General features: G+C 36.7%; 2 protein-coding genes across 2 annotated transcripts in view; one reads left to right on the plus strand and one right to left on the minus strand.

Annotated features, from left to right (window-relative positions):
* The window catches only part of LOC129801217 (cuticlin-4), a 27,059-nt gene extending 17,929 nt beyond the window's left edge, over window positions 1-9,130 (plus strand). The window contains exons 6-8 of the mRNA XM_055846052.1: window positions 7,313-7,533; window positions 7,646-8,162; window positions 8,230-9,130. Of these exons, the coding sequence (XP_055702027.1) occupies window positions 7,313-7,533; window positions 7,646-8,162; window positions 8,230-8,427 (936 nt within the window). The 3' untranslated portion in view covers window positions 8,428-9,130. The remainder of the gene's footprint in view (window positions 1-7,312; window positions 7,534-7,645; window positions 8,163-8,229) is intronic.
* Window positions 8,569-16,864, minus strand: LOC129800969 (uncharacterized protein K02A2.6-like). Its single transcript, XM_055845717.1, has 3 exons — window positions 16,750-16,864; window positions 13,225-16,652; window positions 8,569-8,703 (listed from the first exon to the last, which is right to left on the minus strand). Exons 1-3 carry the CDS (start codon window positions 16,862-16,864, stop codon window positions 8,569-8,571), a joined length of 3,678 nt encoding a protein of 1,225 aa, XP_055701692.1.
* Window positions 16,865-18,326: the final 1,462 nt, after the last annotated feature.

The following is an 18,326-nucleotide window of genomic DNA, read 5'->3' on the forward strand; positions in this document are numbered from 1 at the left end:
TCACAACTGGTTTATAACCGATTTGAATCGATTTATGAATCACTCAAAACATAGCCCAAAATAGATTAGGAGTAATACAATTAGTTTTCTTATAAAAATTATTAATCGGTTATGAATCTGTTTATTACTGGTTGATAACTGATTGGAATTAATTCAGTCTTGTCAGAAACTCCAAGACCTTTCCAACAAACCCAAAACATGCCCTATTCGATTAAGAAGTACCCTATCTAGGCCTTTTTTAAACTTTGATCTTGAGCACCCGTTATTAGGAATGATTCAACGGTATTTTCGTATAAGAACGAAATGTTCGCTTGGGTAATCTCTCTGTGGAATACGAGCAGTAAAAGCTTTTTTCCCAAAAGTTTAGTCCGATTTATACAAATAGCATTGAAAGGTAAATGAATTACTTTTCTCTTTTTTTTTTATTTGACAAAAATAACATGATGTTCAAATAATTTGACTAAAAGTTACATATGTAATAAATAATTAAATTTCCTATTATACCCATAAAACAGATCCTTAGAAACAGTGACACATATTAGTTTCAAAAAATAAATGAAAAAAATCATTCGATTCGGTAGTATCGGAAATATAAGTATATTCGCTGTATAAAAAAAATAGCAAAAACGGGTTTGCAAAAATTATGGACCTAAAAACAAATTGAAATTAATAATAATAAACGTTTTCGTAAATAATTTGACATAATCAATAGAAAACCGTATAAAACCCAAATATAAAAAAGCTTAAAATTGTTGCAAAATGAATTAATATCTTGGCTTGGCATTGGGTTCGACCATCCCCCGGCGTGTGGCCTGTGGACTTGAAGCCAGAGCTCAATTTTGCATACAAACACGTATGGGAATTTCTCTGCATTTACGATCATTACGCTAAATAACTTAAAAGTACGGATTGTTCTCCTTTTGGAAGTTACTGATCCCTTTGGAGGGATAAATATACTAGATTTCTGTCTAAATAACTTTTCCCGATCGGCTCTGTGAGCTGAGTGAAGCTGAGTGAAGCTGAGGCTTCAAGTAGCTCCATACGAAAAAGAGAACTTGCCATGGAGGTGGGTTCGACACTTCCTTCCAATATCTTTTTTTCAAATTTTTACTATTTTTACATACTTTATATATTAGACGTGAGTTTTATAAACCAAATCCAACTTCGTAAAAACTAAAATCATGAAATACAATTCAGTTTCAAATTTCTAAAAAATTGCTCATCAATGTTGTTTAATTAGAATACAATTACAGTTATTGCTTCTTCTAAAATTAAATTTTTTTTTAAGAAATAAAATATTTATTATATTTCGTTGGTTGCGTCTACCTCCGTCGTATCTGCATTTACAGTAGACTCTCGTTAATTCGGCTCTTTTAAGATCGGGTTACTTTATAATTCGGGCGGCAGTTAAATTCGAAAAAAGTTTGTTGACATTTTTCAAGTTCGATTATGGTTATCAAATGAAGCAAATATGCTCAAATTTGTCATGATTTGTCTTGGCTTTGATGTGATTTTGCATTATTAAGAGGTTTTCATGAAATTTATAATAGCTATGAGCATATAAACTCAATATGAGTATGCAGATAAACAAAAAATCGTTTCATTTAAAACAATTTGCTGCCCGAATTTCTCTCTGATTCTGTTGACATTTCGGTCCCAAATGCCCAAATTTGAGAGAGTCTACTGTATTTGTATTTGTGCAAGCTACAATACAAACGTCTCCTCTTGCGCGAAATACTGACACAAAAGAAATGCAGATACGACAGAGGTAGACGCAACCGACGATTTGTAAGGTTTAATTTCGTAAACTGGAAATACTTCCATGTCATTCGGACTAAAGGGTTAGCCTATAATTTCTGAATGTCTCAAAGTTATAAATAACAAAAAAATATTTTTTTCTATCCAATCTCAAGTCAAAATATTCCAAAAAATATGATTTATATGGATTTTAGAGAAGTTAAACCATTATGGCTAAGCCTTATGTTTGAAGCCCATTTACAGGTATAGCAGCTATAGGTATGTTAGTGTATATCAGCCATTATTTTATTGAAATTAAATAATGTGGCTTAAGTTTAGGTCGATCGGAATAGATCATAGGGGGTACTCCCACCACCGTTTCGCAAAAGTCGTACGTTTGCTAGTACATTTTATATGAAAAATGTACGAGTTTCTCGGAACAAAGGGAGTATAAAGTAGCCCCTGTCCGTTATAGCCCCGCTTTCTCGCATTTTTAAGAGTAGAATGAACCAAAATGGGAGTGAAGGTTGTACCCTCGCAAATTTCTCAGCAATTTTCTATAAAATAGAGATAGGGGAGACCGGGGAGTTTTGGGACAGGGGTAGTGTGGTACAAGGCGATTTTTTCAATTAATTTTTGAAATAAATGGGATTTAACCATTACTGTATCGTAGGCAATATTAAGATGTATCTTGACTAAAAGAATGGATATCCTCAGTTTTATTGTTTTAATTCTATGAAAATTTTTTTAAAAATTGATATAAATTGTATATTTTGACGTCCCAGTTTTCCTCTTTATATTTTATATCAGCGATATATAATCAAAACTTTTTTATCTCATTAGGTAGCAGTATATTCTGGGAACATATTTTTATAAAAGTTTCAGAGATTATACGCTCTTGTTTTTTACATAAAGGTTTTAAATACCAAAACTACACGTGGGGATGTTTGGGACACCTGAAAGGGGATGAATGGGACGTTGATTTTCTACAAGATTGTAGGTGGTATGCAATTGTTTATTGTCAAAATGAAGAGTCATGTCCAGTTTCTACTGGAAATCTTCCTCTTGTGCAAAGTTTATCAGTGGAGCAGATTTCTCTAACTACAGTGGCAATTAAACCATCAATGTCTTGGGAATCAATAATTCCTTCTCCAGAGGATATTCGATCTTTGCCCAATCTAGTTAGAAACAATTTTTTCGAAAATTTCTCGAACAAGTTCTCCAGAAAAGGCAAGGCGAGAGCTAATTTAGAGAAATAATGAGAAAACAGGTACCATGAAGTTGTCGTAAAATCAAGCAGGAATCCATCAATGAGTCCAAAACTAAGAATTGCAAGAAAATCTATTCGCCTGAGGAATTTGATAAATATGATTGCAATATTTAGAATAAAAAAAGAAAAGAAAGGTAGATGGAAAATAAGAAGAAAATACTTTAAATAATTGATTGACAATAAATGACTCTACTGTACAAATAAAATTGATATTAATTTCTAAGTGTAAATAAAAGATGAAACATTTTTATTTCTATCAGAAATATTTTTAATCTGGTATTTAAAATTAATTAACGTGTTCCAGTAATACAAATTATGCGAGAAAAAACGCGTCCCAAACATCCCCTTTTGCGTCCCATACTGCCCCACATCGGGGAGGTTTGGGACAAAGTGTCAAGTAAAATGTTTTTATCTTCTCCAAGAAAACTCAGTTGTTTTCCAAGTTCTATCAAGTACTTTTTATAAAGTCAATACCCATAAGTATCCTATAGACCGCATAAAATTGTAATACACTATTGTGGTTTTTTGGAATAGTGTCTTAAAGTCAAAACATGAAAAAGTGTCCCAAACCTCCCCGGTCTCCCCTACTCATAGCACAACAACTATTAAACCATCATTTAGGATCCTACTCGCCCCGATAAATTGTCTGATTTGCACAATTTTAAGGGAGCCACTGTAATTATCTCAGTGAGTGTAGTCGTGATCATAATAAGAGATGGGCTACACGAAGAAAACCGAAAGTGTTACGTGGCAATGAGTGATCACTTGAGAAATTTGTATTTTGCTTCGGTTAAATTTGTAATTACAACACTCTGCGGCAATTCACAATTATTGAAGGCATGAGAATTCCTATAAGAGAATTCAAAGTTTTTCTGCTAGCCAATGGCTTATAAAAAAAGAAGTGTTAAAGAAGCTGGAAATGCTAAAAGATCAACTTTTTGTTCATTTTTTCTTCAGTTCAATTGATCGTCTTGTATATGGAAATGGTCAATTTTCAATGCCATGATCATCATCTGATAGTGCAAAATGGAAAGGTGTTTGTGCTGTAGAAAAGCCAGTTTTAGTGATAATTTTATATTTCCCTTCTGACCATCTATCTCTCTTTCTCTGACACTTTGGCAATAAGAAGAAAGTGAAATTTTCATGAGCGATCTCTTACACGCGGAAAGACAATCATTATAAAAGCTGAGGTGCATATCTTTGAAATGAAGTATGATCGTGATGGTTACATTTTCAAATACAAAACATTTATTGCATTTCTCTTAACTCTGATCTTCATGGAAATGCTGAAAAATCTTGTCCATTGACTTGATTCTTTTATTACTTGAAAACCTCTCTAAAGAACTTAGAACTTTTTCAAGAGCAAATTCTCTCATTTTACGATTTCAGGAAGTTGAGACAGTTAGTTTAAGAGTAGCAATGGCATAAATTAAATTCTTCTTTGAAAACCCTTCGGCCGACTCAAACAGCGTTTCAATTACTTTTCCAACATACCTCAAATCATTTAAATTCATTAAATTGCATATACATGAAATTCTCAGTTCACGTGCTAAAGATACCCAAGTAACACCGGCGACAAAGTGTTCTCTAAATCTCTCATGCAGAACTGAAAGGTTTAAGCTCCGAGAAACACAATAAAAAAAATCACTATATTTGTACAGCAGAGTTATTTAATTATCTCCAACCATTTAGGTATAACTGCGTTAAAAAGTGAACAATGCTAGAAAATGTAATTATATCAACTGCGTGAATAAGATATCAAGTCAAGGTTGACGTCCATGTTATTTTGATGGTGAGAGAAGATTCTCTCATGTGATGTGACCAAAGTGAATAATTAATTTATGCAAATTCCCAATCAGCCTTGGACACGAAGATGAGAGTCAATTGTTTTGGCAGAATATCCATTTGTGGATCTTCGCACAATTTATCGTGGCATCCACCTACATCGAAATATTCCCAGATTTTACATAACAGTTCTTTGAGTGATTGATTAATGGGTTCGTGGGTGTTTTTTGGCCGTTGCTTGCTTAAAGATTTAAAGAAATTGGAAATTTTGGAAAAGCATTCTTCATTCGAATATTTCATTGAAGCATCAAATGGATTATTTTATGAAAATGGTCTAAGAACAACTTTTTTTTATGACGTTAAGTTTATTTATGATAAGTTTATTTGATTTTGAAATACCAAAAAATATTTAGAAAGAAATACAAAATTAAATTATTGAAGTTTCAACATAATTCGTTCGATGCGTATTTATATTCAATAAATAATTTGGAGTCCCATCGCGTTCTCTGATTCTGATTGACTGAAGCTTTAAAAGCTTTAAAGCTTCTGCAAATCGAAAATTACGATTGCATTGAAATATTTCCGGTTTTGGAAGCAAAACCGGAAGACTCAAATTTATTTATTTTATTTATTTATTTCCAAAAAATGTGCTTAGGTTGCGTCTGCCGCTGACTTTCCATTACCGGTCTCCCCAGGTAAATGGCAGAAATCTTGGTTCAATAGACCGTATAAGCTAACTCATATAATCGAACTAAGCTGAAAATCAGAGCTCCTAATATTACAAAATATTCTAATGACTTAAATGAGAAGTATAAGTAAACTCATTTATTTGGCCTGGCAAGATAATTTTGCGATAATTTTGCTGACAATTTTGTTAGTTTCTCGTTCATTAGATATCTTGAAAAAAAATCAATTATTAGATAGTTTCGTGACCAATTTAATTCCTTATGCTGCCTAGGAAACATAAATATTTTTATCTGCTTTACTTTATTTATTAATTAATTTATTTTCTTTACTTTATTAAAACATCTTTTGAAGAATGCAAAATCTTTATTTTTTTTATATCTCTTCTATTTCTTTATCTATATACATATATTTGAAGAATAAGGTAAATTAAGCTAATTGAAAATCTGCTCCAAATGGAAATTTTTCGTTGCTCCAAATGGAAACGTCACTGTTTTCATGATAAATACAGTACTAAATTACTATATTTATATATTATCTATACCACAGTTTCATTATTTAGTTAATTTTGCTCCAAATAAAGCGAAAATCCATTCATATTAACAAATTTTATTTTTTGAATTTCACAGAAAAAAATAAAAGTGTACCTTTTCACCATCGAATTTTTCATCGATCGATCATGTTTTCCAATGAAAAACGCAATAATGTGGCTGATGTTTATTCGTTTTGTTTAACATGTTTATGTTTAACAATGTTTAACATGTTTGTCATATTTCTGGATAATTTTAGTTAAATTCAGTACTAATCTTTATTGTTAATAGTACGTGAAGTTTTTAAATGAAATAATTACCTATTTCGTGAACAAAAAGGGTTTTTCTAAAGTGTCTACAAATGCTTCAACAGGAAACACCGGAAATATGATTTTTTCGGAGAGATTTTCTTATTGTTTAGATGGGAAAGGAGAAAAGACTAGGAATAAGAACAAAATCTGCACTCAAGAGCAACTTAACAAGGTTTTAGAAGCCTTTCGTCGCGGTATCACTTACACTCTTTGTCTCCAATTAGAAACTTTCCCTTGTCTCCATTTGGATTAATATGTTTCCAATAGAAGCATTTTACGCTCGTGTATTTTTCTTGTATTTAAGAAGTTTTCAAATTATATCTAAAGAATTTTCACTAAACAGTAACATTCTAGAAGAGTCAAGGAGCAAATTATTTAACTCTCTTAAAAAAAAAAGAAAGAATTTATGTGTTGAATCTTCTGTCAAAATTAAAGCGTCTGGAAATGGTTTTGAATTAGAACATTTACCCTAGAGCTTAATATATTATACTGAACTGATATCAACATAAAATCAATTTTATAAACGTAAAAATACTGAAATGTAATTTTATTTGATTTTTCTATATATATTACCGGAATGAAACTCCAAAAAATATTTCAAAATTTAAAAAGAAACAGAATATCTCAAAATTGAGAATTTATTGACCTTAACGTTAATTGCCAGAGTTTTCTTTTTAAATTTTTGATTATGCTTTTTTGAAAATTTCGTATTTTATTGATTTTTAACAAACTTCCTTCAATAAATGAAATTTATAATGTAAAAATCTTTGGTCTTAGCTTTATGTCAAATTTCTTCAACTCCCACTCTTGCCAATATTTCCAAGAAAAAATTCGTGCAACTTTGAAGCCCAAATGGGCAGGTATTCCCCAAAGAAGGGGGCCCAATATATATTCCGCCTTTGTGCACAGTTCTCAAGTGTCTTTGAACTTGGCACGTCTCTATACCTCATCCATTTGTTCTCATTGCTCTTCCTCTTTCTCTTATGACTTCTTAGGACGACGGTGGTATTGAGTTCTTCAATACCATTGTACTGCAGCCGCATTTGAAATTGGTCACCGACCTGGGACGAGGCTATCATGTCCGTTGTCGCTACAAGAGCAGAGAAGCTGCCACGAAGCCCACAATTGCAGCCAAATTGGCCAATCCTCAGGCATTCACCAGTGATGAGATTGCCGATCGCAGTCAATACGGACGATCTCTCGACAATGGGGATGAGTAAGTGATTTTTTTCCAGAGTCTTTGTTGCCAAAGAGTCAGCAAAATATTTGAATAAGAAATCTCTATTTCAAATGTCAGAGATTCATGATCTTTTATTTTTTTGATTCAGATCAAGGAATGAAATTCCTATGCCTGGATGCCACATGAAGATCTTTTCTGGCGGAAATATCGCCGAAAACGTAAAGATTGGCGATCCTCTAACCCTGGTCGTGAACATTGATCGGCAAGACATTTACGGACTCCATGTGACAGATTGCCTTGTCCGTGATGGTCTGGGTTGGGGTGAACAACGTTTAGTCGGTTCGGATGGATGTCCGACAGACGGTGAGATCATGGGCCCTTTCGACTATTCAACTGATCGTGCCAGCGCCAAAGTCACCTTCCCGGCCCATAAATTCCCTTACACAGCTTCAGTCTACTACCAGTGCAACGTTCGCCTTTGTGCCCTGGCAGATCCTGAGTGTCAGAGAGCCCCTACTTGCGACTCTCGGAGACCTAAGCGACAAGCTGAAGGAAAGGTTGAGGAGGACGAAGGCCATCCAGCCACCATTGAAGTGTACTCTGGGCTGTATGTGAACGAGAATGCTGAGGTGATTGATGGTGATGATGAGGTTCTCAAAGAGAAGGTAAGACTGAAATACCCTAAACCTATCTTCAAAGCTCTTACTAAATTTTAATTTTCTTCCCTTAAAGACGCCCGAAGATGCCATTTGTGTGTCGCAGAGAAACTTCGCCATTGCCATCGCTGTAGCTGGTCTAATCCTAATGCTGGCCGTGATTGCAGCCGTTCTGATCATCATGGCACGTCGTCGTGGAAAGACCATTTCCAATTCGGGCAGCTCCATCTACAGCGGTCCCTACACCAACACTGCTTTCTCTCACAGTAGCTAAGAAAAAAATTCCTTCATGGTGCCACGAAAGACTCCTCAGCAACGAATTCTAGTGCCTGGCCGCAAAATCAGCGATCAGGAGTAGATCTAAAAGAGTCACTTAGTGATAACACATAGCGCTTAGGATAGTGTATAAGGGCGTTTAAAGATATGGCCAGATGTTACTGAGCAATTCCCAATAGTCAGATGATTTTTCTCCACGGAATTGCTCCCTAATGTCGCAGAGATTTTCATTGGGGAGAAGACAGTGGGATATCTTTTCCACACTCTTCTCCTCCTTTTTTTTCTCCAGAAAAGAAAAAGAAAATCTCTGAAAAGCCGAACTTCAATGTAGAAACAGAAAAGAATCTCTTTTTAGTAACTAATAGGTGGTGGATCTTCCTTCTCTCACACCCTGACCAATATATTCTTAGGTTGATTTCCAGTTAAATCAACTTCTTGGAAGTTCTCAATTGCGGATGGATGGAATTGTTTCACAGAATTGTTACATGTGTGGGCATGAAAACACTTCTCTGGAACTTTTCACGCGGACTCTCCGAGAGTACGAAGTAGTTCTTAAAGCTAAGCTTAACTTAAGGCAACGTATAAAATTGTAACGACTCTCGTCAATTAATTTATATGCAGTAAGATGTACGACATTGTATTACTGTAATGATAAATAATGCAATAATTAAATAAAACAAACACTTTAATAATTTTAAAAATTACCATTGCCTTTTCGGCCTTTTCTTACTTTGTGCACTGCGTTGCAGTAAAGATCTTCAAATTTTGAGTTTGCAAAGACAGTTGTTCAAAAATGAGCCCAAGAGCGAGACAAAAAAGGTAATGAGGATAGAAAAGTTAATGAGAAGTCTACAATAACTTTATTGTAGAACCCGTTGAGGGAGGTAGGGCTACTTTGAGCTGTGGGACAACATAGATATAAGATTTATTCACATATTTCTAAAGAACAATTGTGGAGCTTAAATTAAATGATGATAAGCCTGAACATCGTCAAGGTAGCCCCACCGCGCCCACCGCTCAAAATAGTCCCACCTCGCCCTATTGAAGCCATATATATTAGATCTAATACATAGAAAAAAATATTTTGTAAAAATGTTCGTAAATGTTTGTGAATTCCTATGGGGGAGTTACGAAATGCTCGTGAATCGTATAACTCTTTCGTCTCTTTTGGGACTCTGAGTACCCAAAGCAGCATATGAATATTCAGTGAAAAATAGTGTTTTTTTTAATTATTCAGAACTGAGAAAAATTCAATTCTTGTGGATGATTACAAACTATAAGGATGTCCAAATGTAAGATATTTTTTGTAGGACCTCAATTAATTCCTGAGCTTAGATATTTTTGATTAAAAAATTGTGAAATTGGCTTGCAGCATATGCTGCGATCCGGAAAGAGATAACCCACAAACATGTTCGTAAAATTTGTACTTTTTCCACAAACATTGTTCGTAACATGATCACTTGATGAGCATTTTTTATACTTTTACAAACATTTTCTCGTAAATGTTCGTAAACACACAAAAAATGTTCGTAAAATTTTGTCATTTGTTCGTAAATTGCAGTTTCCATCGTTTTACTCCGGAAGTTGATTACCAACGCTAAGACGACGGTGGCCGCTTTCACACAAACATTGAATTCCTCGTACACCTATATCGGACAAAATTTTGCTTTCAAGAGCTCTAGCGGCTATAGCTCAAAAACACTATTCGAAATAAATAAAAAAATAAATAAAATAAATAAATAAATAATTTTTAGCACAAAAAAAAAAGACCATAATAAAGTCGAACGAGCGTAAGTTGAACGAGCGTAAGTCGGAGGTAAATGGTGATATCTCGACGGCCTGTAAAATGTACTTTACATGTTAGTGGAATCCCTTATTGACACAGGTGGAGAAGTTAAAGTATCCCGGGGTGTTATTCACAAGTCATGGTAGGTTTCACACCGACCGAAATATCGATATCGTAGCCAATCGGTCAAAGCTTCTGCAGTAATAAGGGAGCTTTTGGTGGAAGCATGATGAGGAAGGCCGAGCTTAGTCGTTCGGCTGAATTATCGGTTTTCAAAGCTGTGTTCATTCTTATTCTCACCTATGATCATAAGATTTGGGTAATGACCGAAAGTATAAGATTGCGAGTACAAGCTGCCAAACATGAGATACCTCCGGGCGGTTAAGGGAATCACTCGTTGAGATCGAGTAAGGAACGTAACCGTTCGTGACATCACTGCATTGATGGTATGGGCATATTAAGCACATGAATAGAAAAAGATTACCCAGAAAACAAGGGGTAACTCATATTGAGAAACCCTCGTCAATTGTCCGAGAAACGCTTCGCGAAACCCGAGAAACCCACTTTTTGCATCGCGAAACCCGAGAAACCCAAGAATTGCATCGCGAAACCCGAGAAACCCAGAAATTGCATCGCGAAACCCGAAAAACCCAATTTCTGCATCGCGAAACCCGAGAAACCCAAAAATTGCATCGCGAAACCCGAGAAACCCACTTTTTGCATCGCGAAACCCGAGAAATCCACTTTTTGCATCGCGAAACCCGAGAAACCAGAAACCCTTGTCAGAAAAAATGGAAATGAGTTACCCCTTGCCAGAAAAGCTATGAAAACCATTGTGAGGAGGCGTTAACCTCGAGGCAGACCTAGGACAAGGTGGCTGAATCAAATTCAGGATCTTGCCTTGGAGCGCCTTGGGATCGAACCCGAACATCTTCCTGAAGTGATGGAGGATCGACAAGCGTGGGCTGTTAAATTGGATGCCATGGGTCCACGACCCCAATACGGATAAACGGTCAAAAATTATAATAATCAAGTCGATATAATAACCCCTTAATATTATCAATTTTATTTTTTAACTGCTCGAACTCTAAAGAGAGAGCAGTTTTCACAATCGACTTTTTTTTCCAACTTCTCACCATCCTAGCTGCTAAACGGTAAGAGATATTGACTTCCGGTCTTCGGTGACCCCCCCCCCCACAAGTCAATACATTCTATCTAACTAACTTACCTAAATTTCCCCACACCCCTTCTAACCACTTCAAACAACATGCTTTTTGACCTTGTAAAAAATTGGCCCTGACGATTTCGTTCATTTTTGGATATATTTTGGAGGTAGTCCAGCTGAACATTTCGTCCTTAGACACCTATCACCGGAAAATTCGCCATCTTGAATTATTCAAGGTCAAAGGACAACCAACCTGGAAGTAATAATTTTCAACGGATTTGGACAAATTTGGACGTTTTTGAAAGATATTTTAATTCTGAATCGGACTGCATCGGTCATAATCGGTGATGGATCGGGAAAGTAATGGTAATAGTTCTATTTTAAAAATACTGTTTTTCGCACTTTTTCAGTCTTTTGACCCATATAAAATTCGAAGGGTAAGAGATATCAACTTCCGGTCTTCGGTGACCCCTCCTCAAATGACATTATCTCGAACCCAACCTCTTTAGTTTTTCCTCCTCCCCTTTAATGCTTTTCTTATCCCCCAAAAATAGGCAAAAAATGAGGTTTTTCTAATTTTGCAAAAAATTGGCCCTGACGATTTCCTTAATTTTTGGATATGTTTCGGAGGTAGTCCAGCTGAATATTTCGTCCTTAGACACCTATCACCGGAAAATTCGCCATCTTGAATTATTGCAGGTCAAAGGTCAACCAACCTGGAGGGCCTAATTTTCAACGGATTTGGACAAATTTGGACATTTTTAAAAGATCTTTTAATTCTGAACCGGACTGCATCGGTCACAATCGGTGATGGATCGGGAAAGTAACGGTAATAGTCCTGAAGTGTCCTTTGACGAGGTATCCCTTGCACGCACGCACGCAGTTAAACACAATGTTAGGAGGGAAATTAATAGACTTTATTTGGGGGAACTAACCAACCGCGTTTGCACTCTTTATTCACCAATGGCTGAATGACCATATCCGCCTCTTTGTCTTCTCCTGGAATAGATCATCTGATGATGACTCTTTCCCGCTATTTCTACTTCCCGCTTAAAACCCGACTGCTCAACTTTCATTACACATTTCCTCATGGATATAACAAATGCCCCCCTATTTTTTTAATCTTTTTGTCTTAACCTAATATTACAATTAAAAAAATCCTAACCTTAAGCCCTAACTTATATAAAGCAAAAAATCTATGTACAAGAAAAACAGTCTCAATCCATCTCTGAAATATGTTTCTTAGCTTCCTCTAGTGCTTTTGATCGAGTGCGGGTCAAAATTAGACTTCGGTCTAACCTTGTTTTCTTTGACTTTTTTGAAATTTTCTTTTTATCCCCCTTTGACTTTTCTGAAATTTCTGAATCATAATTCCCGAAATTATTGACAAACTTATTTTTCCACTTCTTCAACTGTCCCACATGAACTCTTCGCAATTCATCATTAATAGTGATTAGATATAAAGTCGGTGAAATTTTCTTCTCAACATTACATGGAATGAATTTTTCGAACCCTAACTTGTGATTTTTATACAAAACTTTCTCATTCTTGACAAATTCAATTTCATCTGATTTTTTCTCAATCCTAACTTCAAAATTTTCATCCTTTTTAATACCCTTATTTTCTTCATTGATTTCAAATCTGACTGATTTCTTGGACTTTGACTTGTTATTTAATACTTCAATATTTGACTTGGGTTTGTAGGAAAAAATGAGTTCATTTGGGCTCGACGGCGAGACTGAATTCGGCGCATTTCTGTAATGCAAAAGGAATTTTTGAAGAAGTTTGTTAATATCAGAGGAATCAGGCTGACACAACAAGAACTTTTTGAGTACTTTTTTCACCGTTTGTACTCCCCGCTCAGCCAATCCATTCGACTGCGGATGGTAAGCCGGGCTATGCAACAAAGCAATGTCCCTCTCCTCACAGAATTTTTTAAACCCATTTGACCCGAAGGGTGGACCATTGTCTGTTACAATGGTGGTTGGAAATCCAAAAATCTTGAAAAAATTTTCCAATTTATCGGACACTGCCTTAGCAGAGGTTGAAGACATGTAGAAGACATCTATATATTTGCTGAACGAATCAACAAGAATGAGGAATTCCTTCCCGGAAAAATGAAAGAAATCCAAGTGGATTCTCTCGAAAGGGATTTGTGTTTCCTTCCACTTTGTGGTGACTACCTCACGCGGAACATTTTGAGTCTTCTGACATGCTTCACAGCCGGACACGAAAGCTTCGATACTATCATCGATTTTTGGCCACCAGACAAATGCTCTAGCCTGCTTCTTCATCAATACTATTCCATTGTGATTTTCGTGCAAAATTTGCAAAACTTTTAGTCTGAGTTTACACGGAATGACCAGACGATTACCGTAAAATACTGCTTCATTTTCGGTAGACAATGAGTTCCTGACTCGATAGAATGGTTTCAGGTCTTCAGGGACCTCTTGAGGCCAACCCCACATGACGAATTTGTACAGTTTGTTCAAGACTGAATCATTTCTGTACGCTTCTACGACCGTACTAAACTTTAGCCTGACTGACTCGACAATTTTGATCACATTTATGTGAAACTCTTCTACTTCAGTAGACTCTGAGATAGGAAGACGTGATAGAGCATCGGCATTCTCGATTTTCTTGGCGCTCTTGTGCACTATCTTGTAGTTAAAGACAGACAATTGAACTGCCCACCGCTGCAAGCGCGCAGCTGCGACTGGTGGTGTTCCTTTAGACGGGTTGAAAATTTCTTTCAAGGCTTGAGAGTCTGTATGGATCGTAAAAGGTTTACCGTAAAGGTATTTAAACAGCTTTTTACAAGCAAAAACCACAGCGAGAGCTTCCCTATGTAATTGGGAATAATTCTTCTCTGCATCTGAGAGAACACTGCTGATGAAAATGACGGGTTTCTCGATACCATCTACGACATGGCTCAAGACAGCAGAGACTCCGTATGGTGATGCATCTGTGGTAAGGACAATTTCTTTTTCAGGATCGAAAAGCTCAAGGACTGTATCTTTTGTGAGCAATTTTTTCGATTCTTCGAAGACTTTCTGACATTCGTCAGACCAGACAAATTTTTCTCCTTGTTTTAGGAGATGATAGAGACATGTGAGCTTCCCACTCAAATCAGGGATGAATCGACGGTAATAATTCAGCAATCCTAGAAAGGCTTGCAATTCCTTGACATTAGTGGGTGCTGGTGCTTTGACAATAGCCTCAATTTTCTTGGGATTGGGCTTGATCTGATTGTAGGACAAAATATGTCCCAAGTACTCGACTGAGTCAGCGAAAAAATTACTTTTGGCAAAATTAATTTGGACACGGTGAGTATTGAATTTCTCCAACACTTGGAAAAGTCTTTGACGACATTCCTCTTCATTTTTGCCACCTATGATGATGTCATCCAAAAAGGCACGAACCCCTTCAATTCCTACCAACATTCTTTCCATAACAGACTGGAAAATCGCCACTGCGGACGAAACCCCGAAAGGGAGACGATTATACCTGAACAATCCACGATGGGTGTTGATTGTCAGATACTCTCTGGAGTGCTCTTCCAATTCTAACTGAAGGTAGGCCCATCTGAGATCAAGAATCACGAAGATTCTACAATTGGAAAGTGACGCGAAAATATCTTCAATTTTCGAAAGAGGATAGTGTTGCATTTTTACATGAGGATTAATTGTGACACTTCCGTCAAGACAAATTCGGACTTCATCATTCGGTTTTGGCACTATGACTACTGGACTAGCCCAGCGCGAAAATTCGACTTTCTCAAGGGTTTTTACTTGGACCAGACGGTCAAATTCTTTATCCGCGGCGGGTTTGAGTCTAAAGGGTACTTCATAAGCTCCGTGAAAGATTGGGTGACATTGCTCTAGCCGCACATCCGCCTTAAACCCCACAATCGCCTGATTTGGGTCAGAAGACAGAACAAAGGGAAACTTACGTTTGATTTCGTTGTAGAAATCCTCTGTCGCGACGTTTATGGCACCACCCTGGCTGACGGATAAATCTCCGAAAAATTTCAATCGCCAGTTTGGGCTTATCGTGTCAAGCCAATTCCGTCCGACTAGTGGAGTAAAATTGTCTGCAGTCTCCACGACAATGAATGGCAAACGCGCAGTCTTCGCCGGAGTTTCCACTTGAACCTCAATCTTTCCCACGACTTTGATGGATTGAGCTGTGAAAGAACGTAATTTTAAGTTACAAGATTTCAAATCTAAATACCCAAACCTCCCCTTGTAGTCTCGCGATGAAATTAAAGATGGCCCAGCCCCACTGTCAACTTCTACGGTGATTTCTTGACCTTCAATCTTCATGGGCACCGTGATAGTGGGTGGACTTCCTCCTGAGAGCTCCTTTATCGGCTTCTGCTTGTCCTTGTTGCGGCAAACCACCGAGGTATGACCTTTTTTGTTGCAGACGAAACATGTCCAGTTTTTGGCAGGACATTGTTCAGGATCATGAGAATATCTTCCACATCTACGACACTGTGGTTTGTCCTCACGACGACTTTGGCTCCTTTTCTTTTCAGGCTTCTTTGGCTGCTTTCCACGTGCACGGGACCGTCCTACGTGTGACACTTTTTGCTCAGACCCATTCCCGTGGATGACTTTTTCCTCATTGAAAGCCATTTCCAGATTCAGCGCAAAATCACACATTTTTGCGAATGATGTGTGACCTTCTGCGATTAAGCGCGTTTGGATGTACTCACTGCGCAATCCACTGGTGAATCTGTCACACAGGCTGTCCTCAAAAGCCAGTTGTTTCAGCTTTCCGGCATCACCTGTGCTCGTGGGAATGTACTGGCCGAAGTCACATGTTTCGGCTAACCCTCTAAGACGGAGAATATAGTCGCTGATTGACTCGCCTTCTTCCTGCACAGCCTTGTGGAACTTGTAGCGCTCTGCCCTGATGTTGCTTTTCTTCTTGTAGTGGTTTTCCAGCATCTTGAGCAACTCCTGCAGCGATTTCTTGCTGGGCAGTTCCGGATATGACAACTTTTTGAGGTTAGCATACATATCCGGAGGGATATTTGCAATGAGCGTTGCCACCTGCTTGTTCTCTGGTGTGCTTTGAGCAATAAAGAACTGCTCTACGCGGTCACGGAATCCCGTGATATCATCGTCCGGATCCACTGAAGGAAATTTTCCACACGTGGTTGACTTCGTGGACGAAGTTCCCTCTGAAGACTCCTCCTTTGTAGCCATGTGCACCGATTTTTCTTCCGATGTCGCCAGTTGAAGTGTCCTTTGACGAGGTATCCCTTGCACGCACGCACGCAGTTAAACACAATGTTAGGAGGGAAATTAATAGACTTTATTTGGGGGAACTAACCAACCGCGTTTGCACTCTTTATTCACCAATGGCTGAATGACCATATCCGCCTCTTTGTCTTCTCCTGGAATAGATCATCTGATGATGACTCTTTCCCGCTATTTCTACTTCCCGCTTAAAACCCGACTGCTCAACTTTCATTACACATTTCCTCATGGATATAACAAGTCCTATTTTAAAAATACTATTTTTCGCACTTTTCAGTCTTTTGACCCATATAAAATTCAAACGGTAAGAGATACATATCAACTTCCGGTCTTCGATGACCCCTCCTCAAATGACGCTACATATCTCGAACCTAACCTCTTTAGTTTTCCTCCTCCCCCTTCATGCGTTTCCTATCCTCCAAAAATAGGTCAAAAATGAGGTTTTTCGAACTTTGCAAAAAATTGGCCCTGACGATTTCGTTCATTTTTGGATATGTCTTGAAGGTAGTCTAGCTGAACATTTCGTCCTTAGACACCTATCACCGGAAAAATCACCATCTAGAATTATTGAAGGTAAAAACTTAATTTTCATCCGATTTGTTCAATTAATTAATTAAAAGATTAATGATTTTTTGATACCCTCTTCTTGAACAATTTTCAACTTCAAGATGGTTTTATGGTGATTTATAGACAATTTTAATTCGACAATAATTTTCTATACATCAGAAAGCTTGCGAAAAGGTATATAAGACAGAGCTCTTTTTTTGGGAGTTCGAGCAGCTCGCAAAGCCTCGGACGCTTTGCCACCCCTTTTAGACTACAATACAATGTGCCAATGAATTAAGTTACAGTAGAGTCTCCTAAATTCGAACGCTCGGGGGGTATTTTTGACATTTCTCACCTCCCAAATTCGAACGATTTTTTCAAAACTAACGAAATTTGTGTAAGATTAAATTGTACTTTGAATCAAATTCCCGTACTTTCTCGCAAGTCTTAGTGGTAACATACTTCCTTTTCATTTTACACGACCATAATGTATGTAAACATTCAGGAAGAAGCACATAAATATGATTTTCATTCGCCAAGACTACGAACTTTCTAACATAACCTCACAATTGACGTTTTGAATCCAAACGGCGTTCGAATTTGAGAGATTCAGATTTGAGAGACTCTTTTAAAGGATTGAATATAATTGTTTTTAAAAAATGAGGATTATTATTTCAATTCACTTACAATTTTTTTCCTCATTTGCACCCAACTTTTACACAGAATTCATTTTTATTCGAATTTATACCACAATAATTGTCTATTTTTATGATTTATGAATAGTCATCATTCACACATTTTATAGATGATTTTATTTTTTCTCAATTCAGTGTAACTATGATTCTAACATTATTTTTATTAAATCCACATCTTATTTTAACTTTAAAAAATGTTTATTCGTCATTTTGAATAGAATAAAATTGTCACAGAAATCGAGAAGAATTGTTCAAAAAAAAATCTGACAATAAATCGATAAAATTATTGAAAAGACTAAAAACATGCGCATGTTTCATCGATTCTCTAATATTGTGATATTATTAAAGTTTAATTAATTTTTTGATTCCAGATTTTGCTTTTTTCAAGCTTTCAGAAAGAAATTCAACGGTTTATTTTTAAATCACGCAGAAATC

The sequence above is a fragment of the Phlebotomus papatasi genome, chromosome 2 (genome assembly GCF_024763615.1).
Source record: "Phlebotomus papatasi isolate M1 chromosome 2, Ppap_2.1, whole genome shotgun sequence".
NCBI lineage: Eukaryota > Metazoa > Arthropoda > Insecta > Diptera > Psychodidae > Phlebotomus > Phlebotomus papatasi.

Excerpts from the sequence above, each read along its gene's own strand:
- LOC129800969 (XM_055845717.1), bottom strand. The coding sequence starts at position 16,864 with ATGAAAGTTGAGCAGTCGGGTTTTAAGCGGGAAGTAGAAATAGCGGGA. Across the intron at positions 16,653-16,749 it reads ATATGGTCATTCAGCCATTG|GGATACCTCGTCAAAGGACA; the intron begins GTGAATAAAGAG and ends CGTGCGTGCAAG. Across the intron at positions 8,704-13,224 it reads CTGAGCGGGGAGTACAAACG|GAGGAGAAGAGTGTGGAAAA; the intron begins GTGAAAAAAGTA and ends GAGAAAAAAAAG.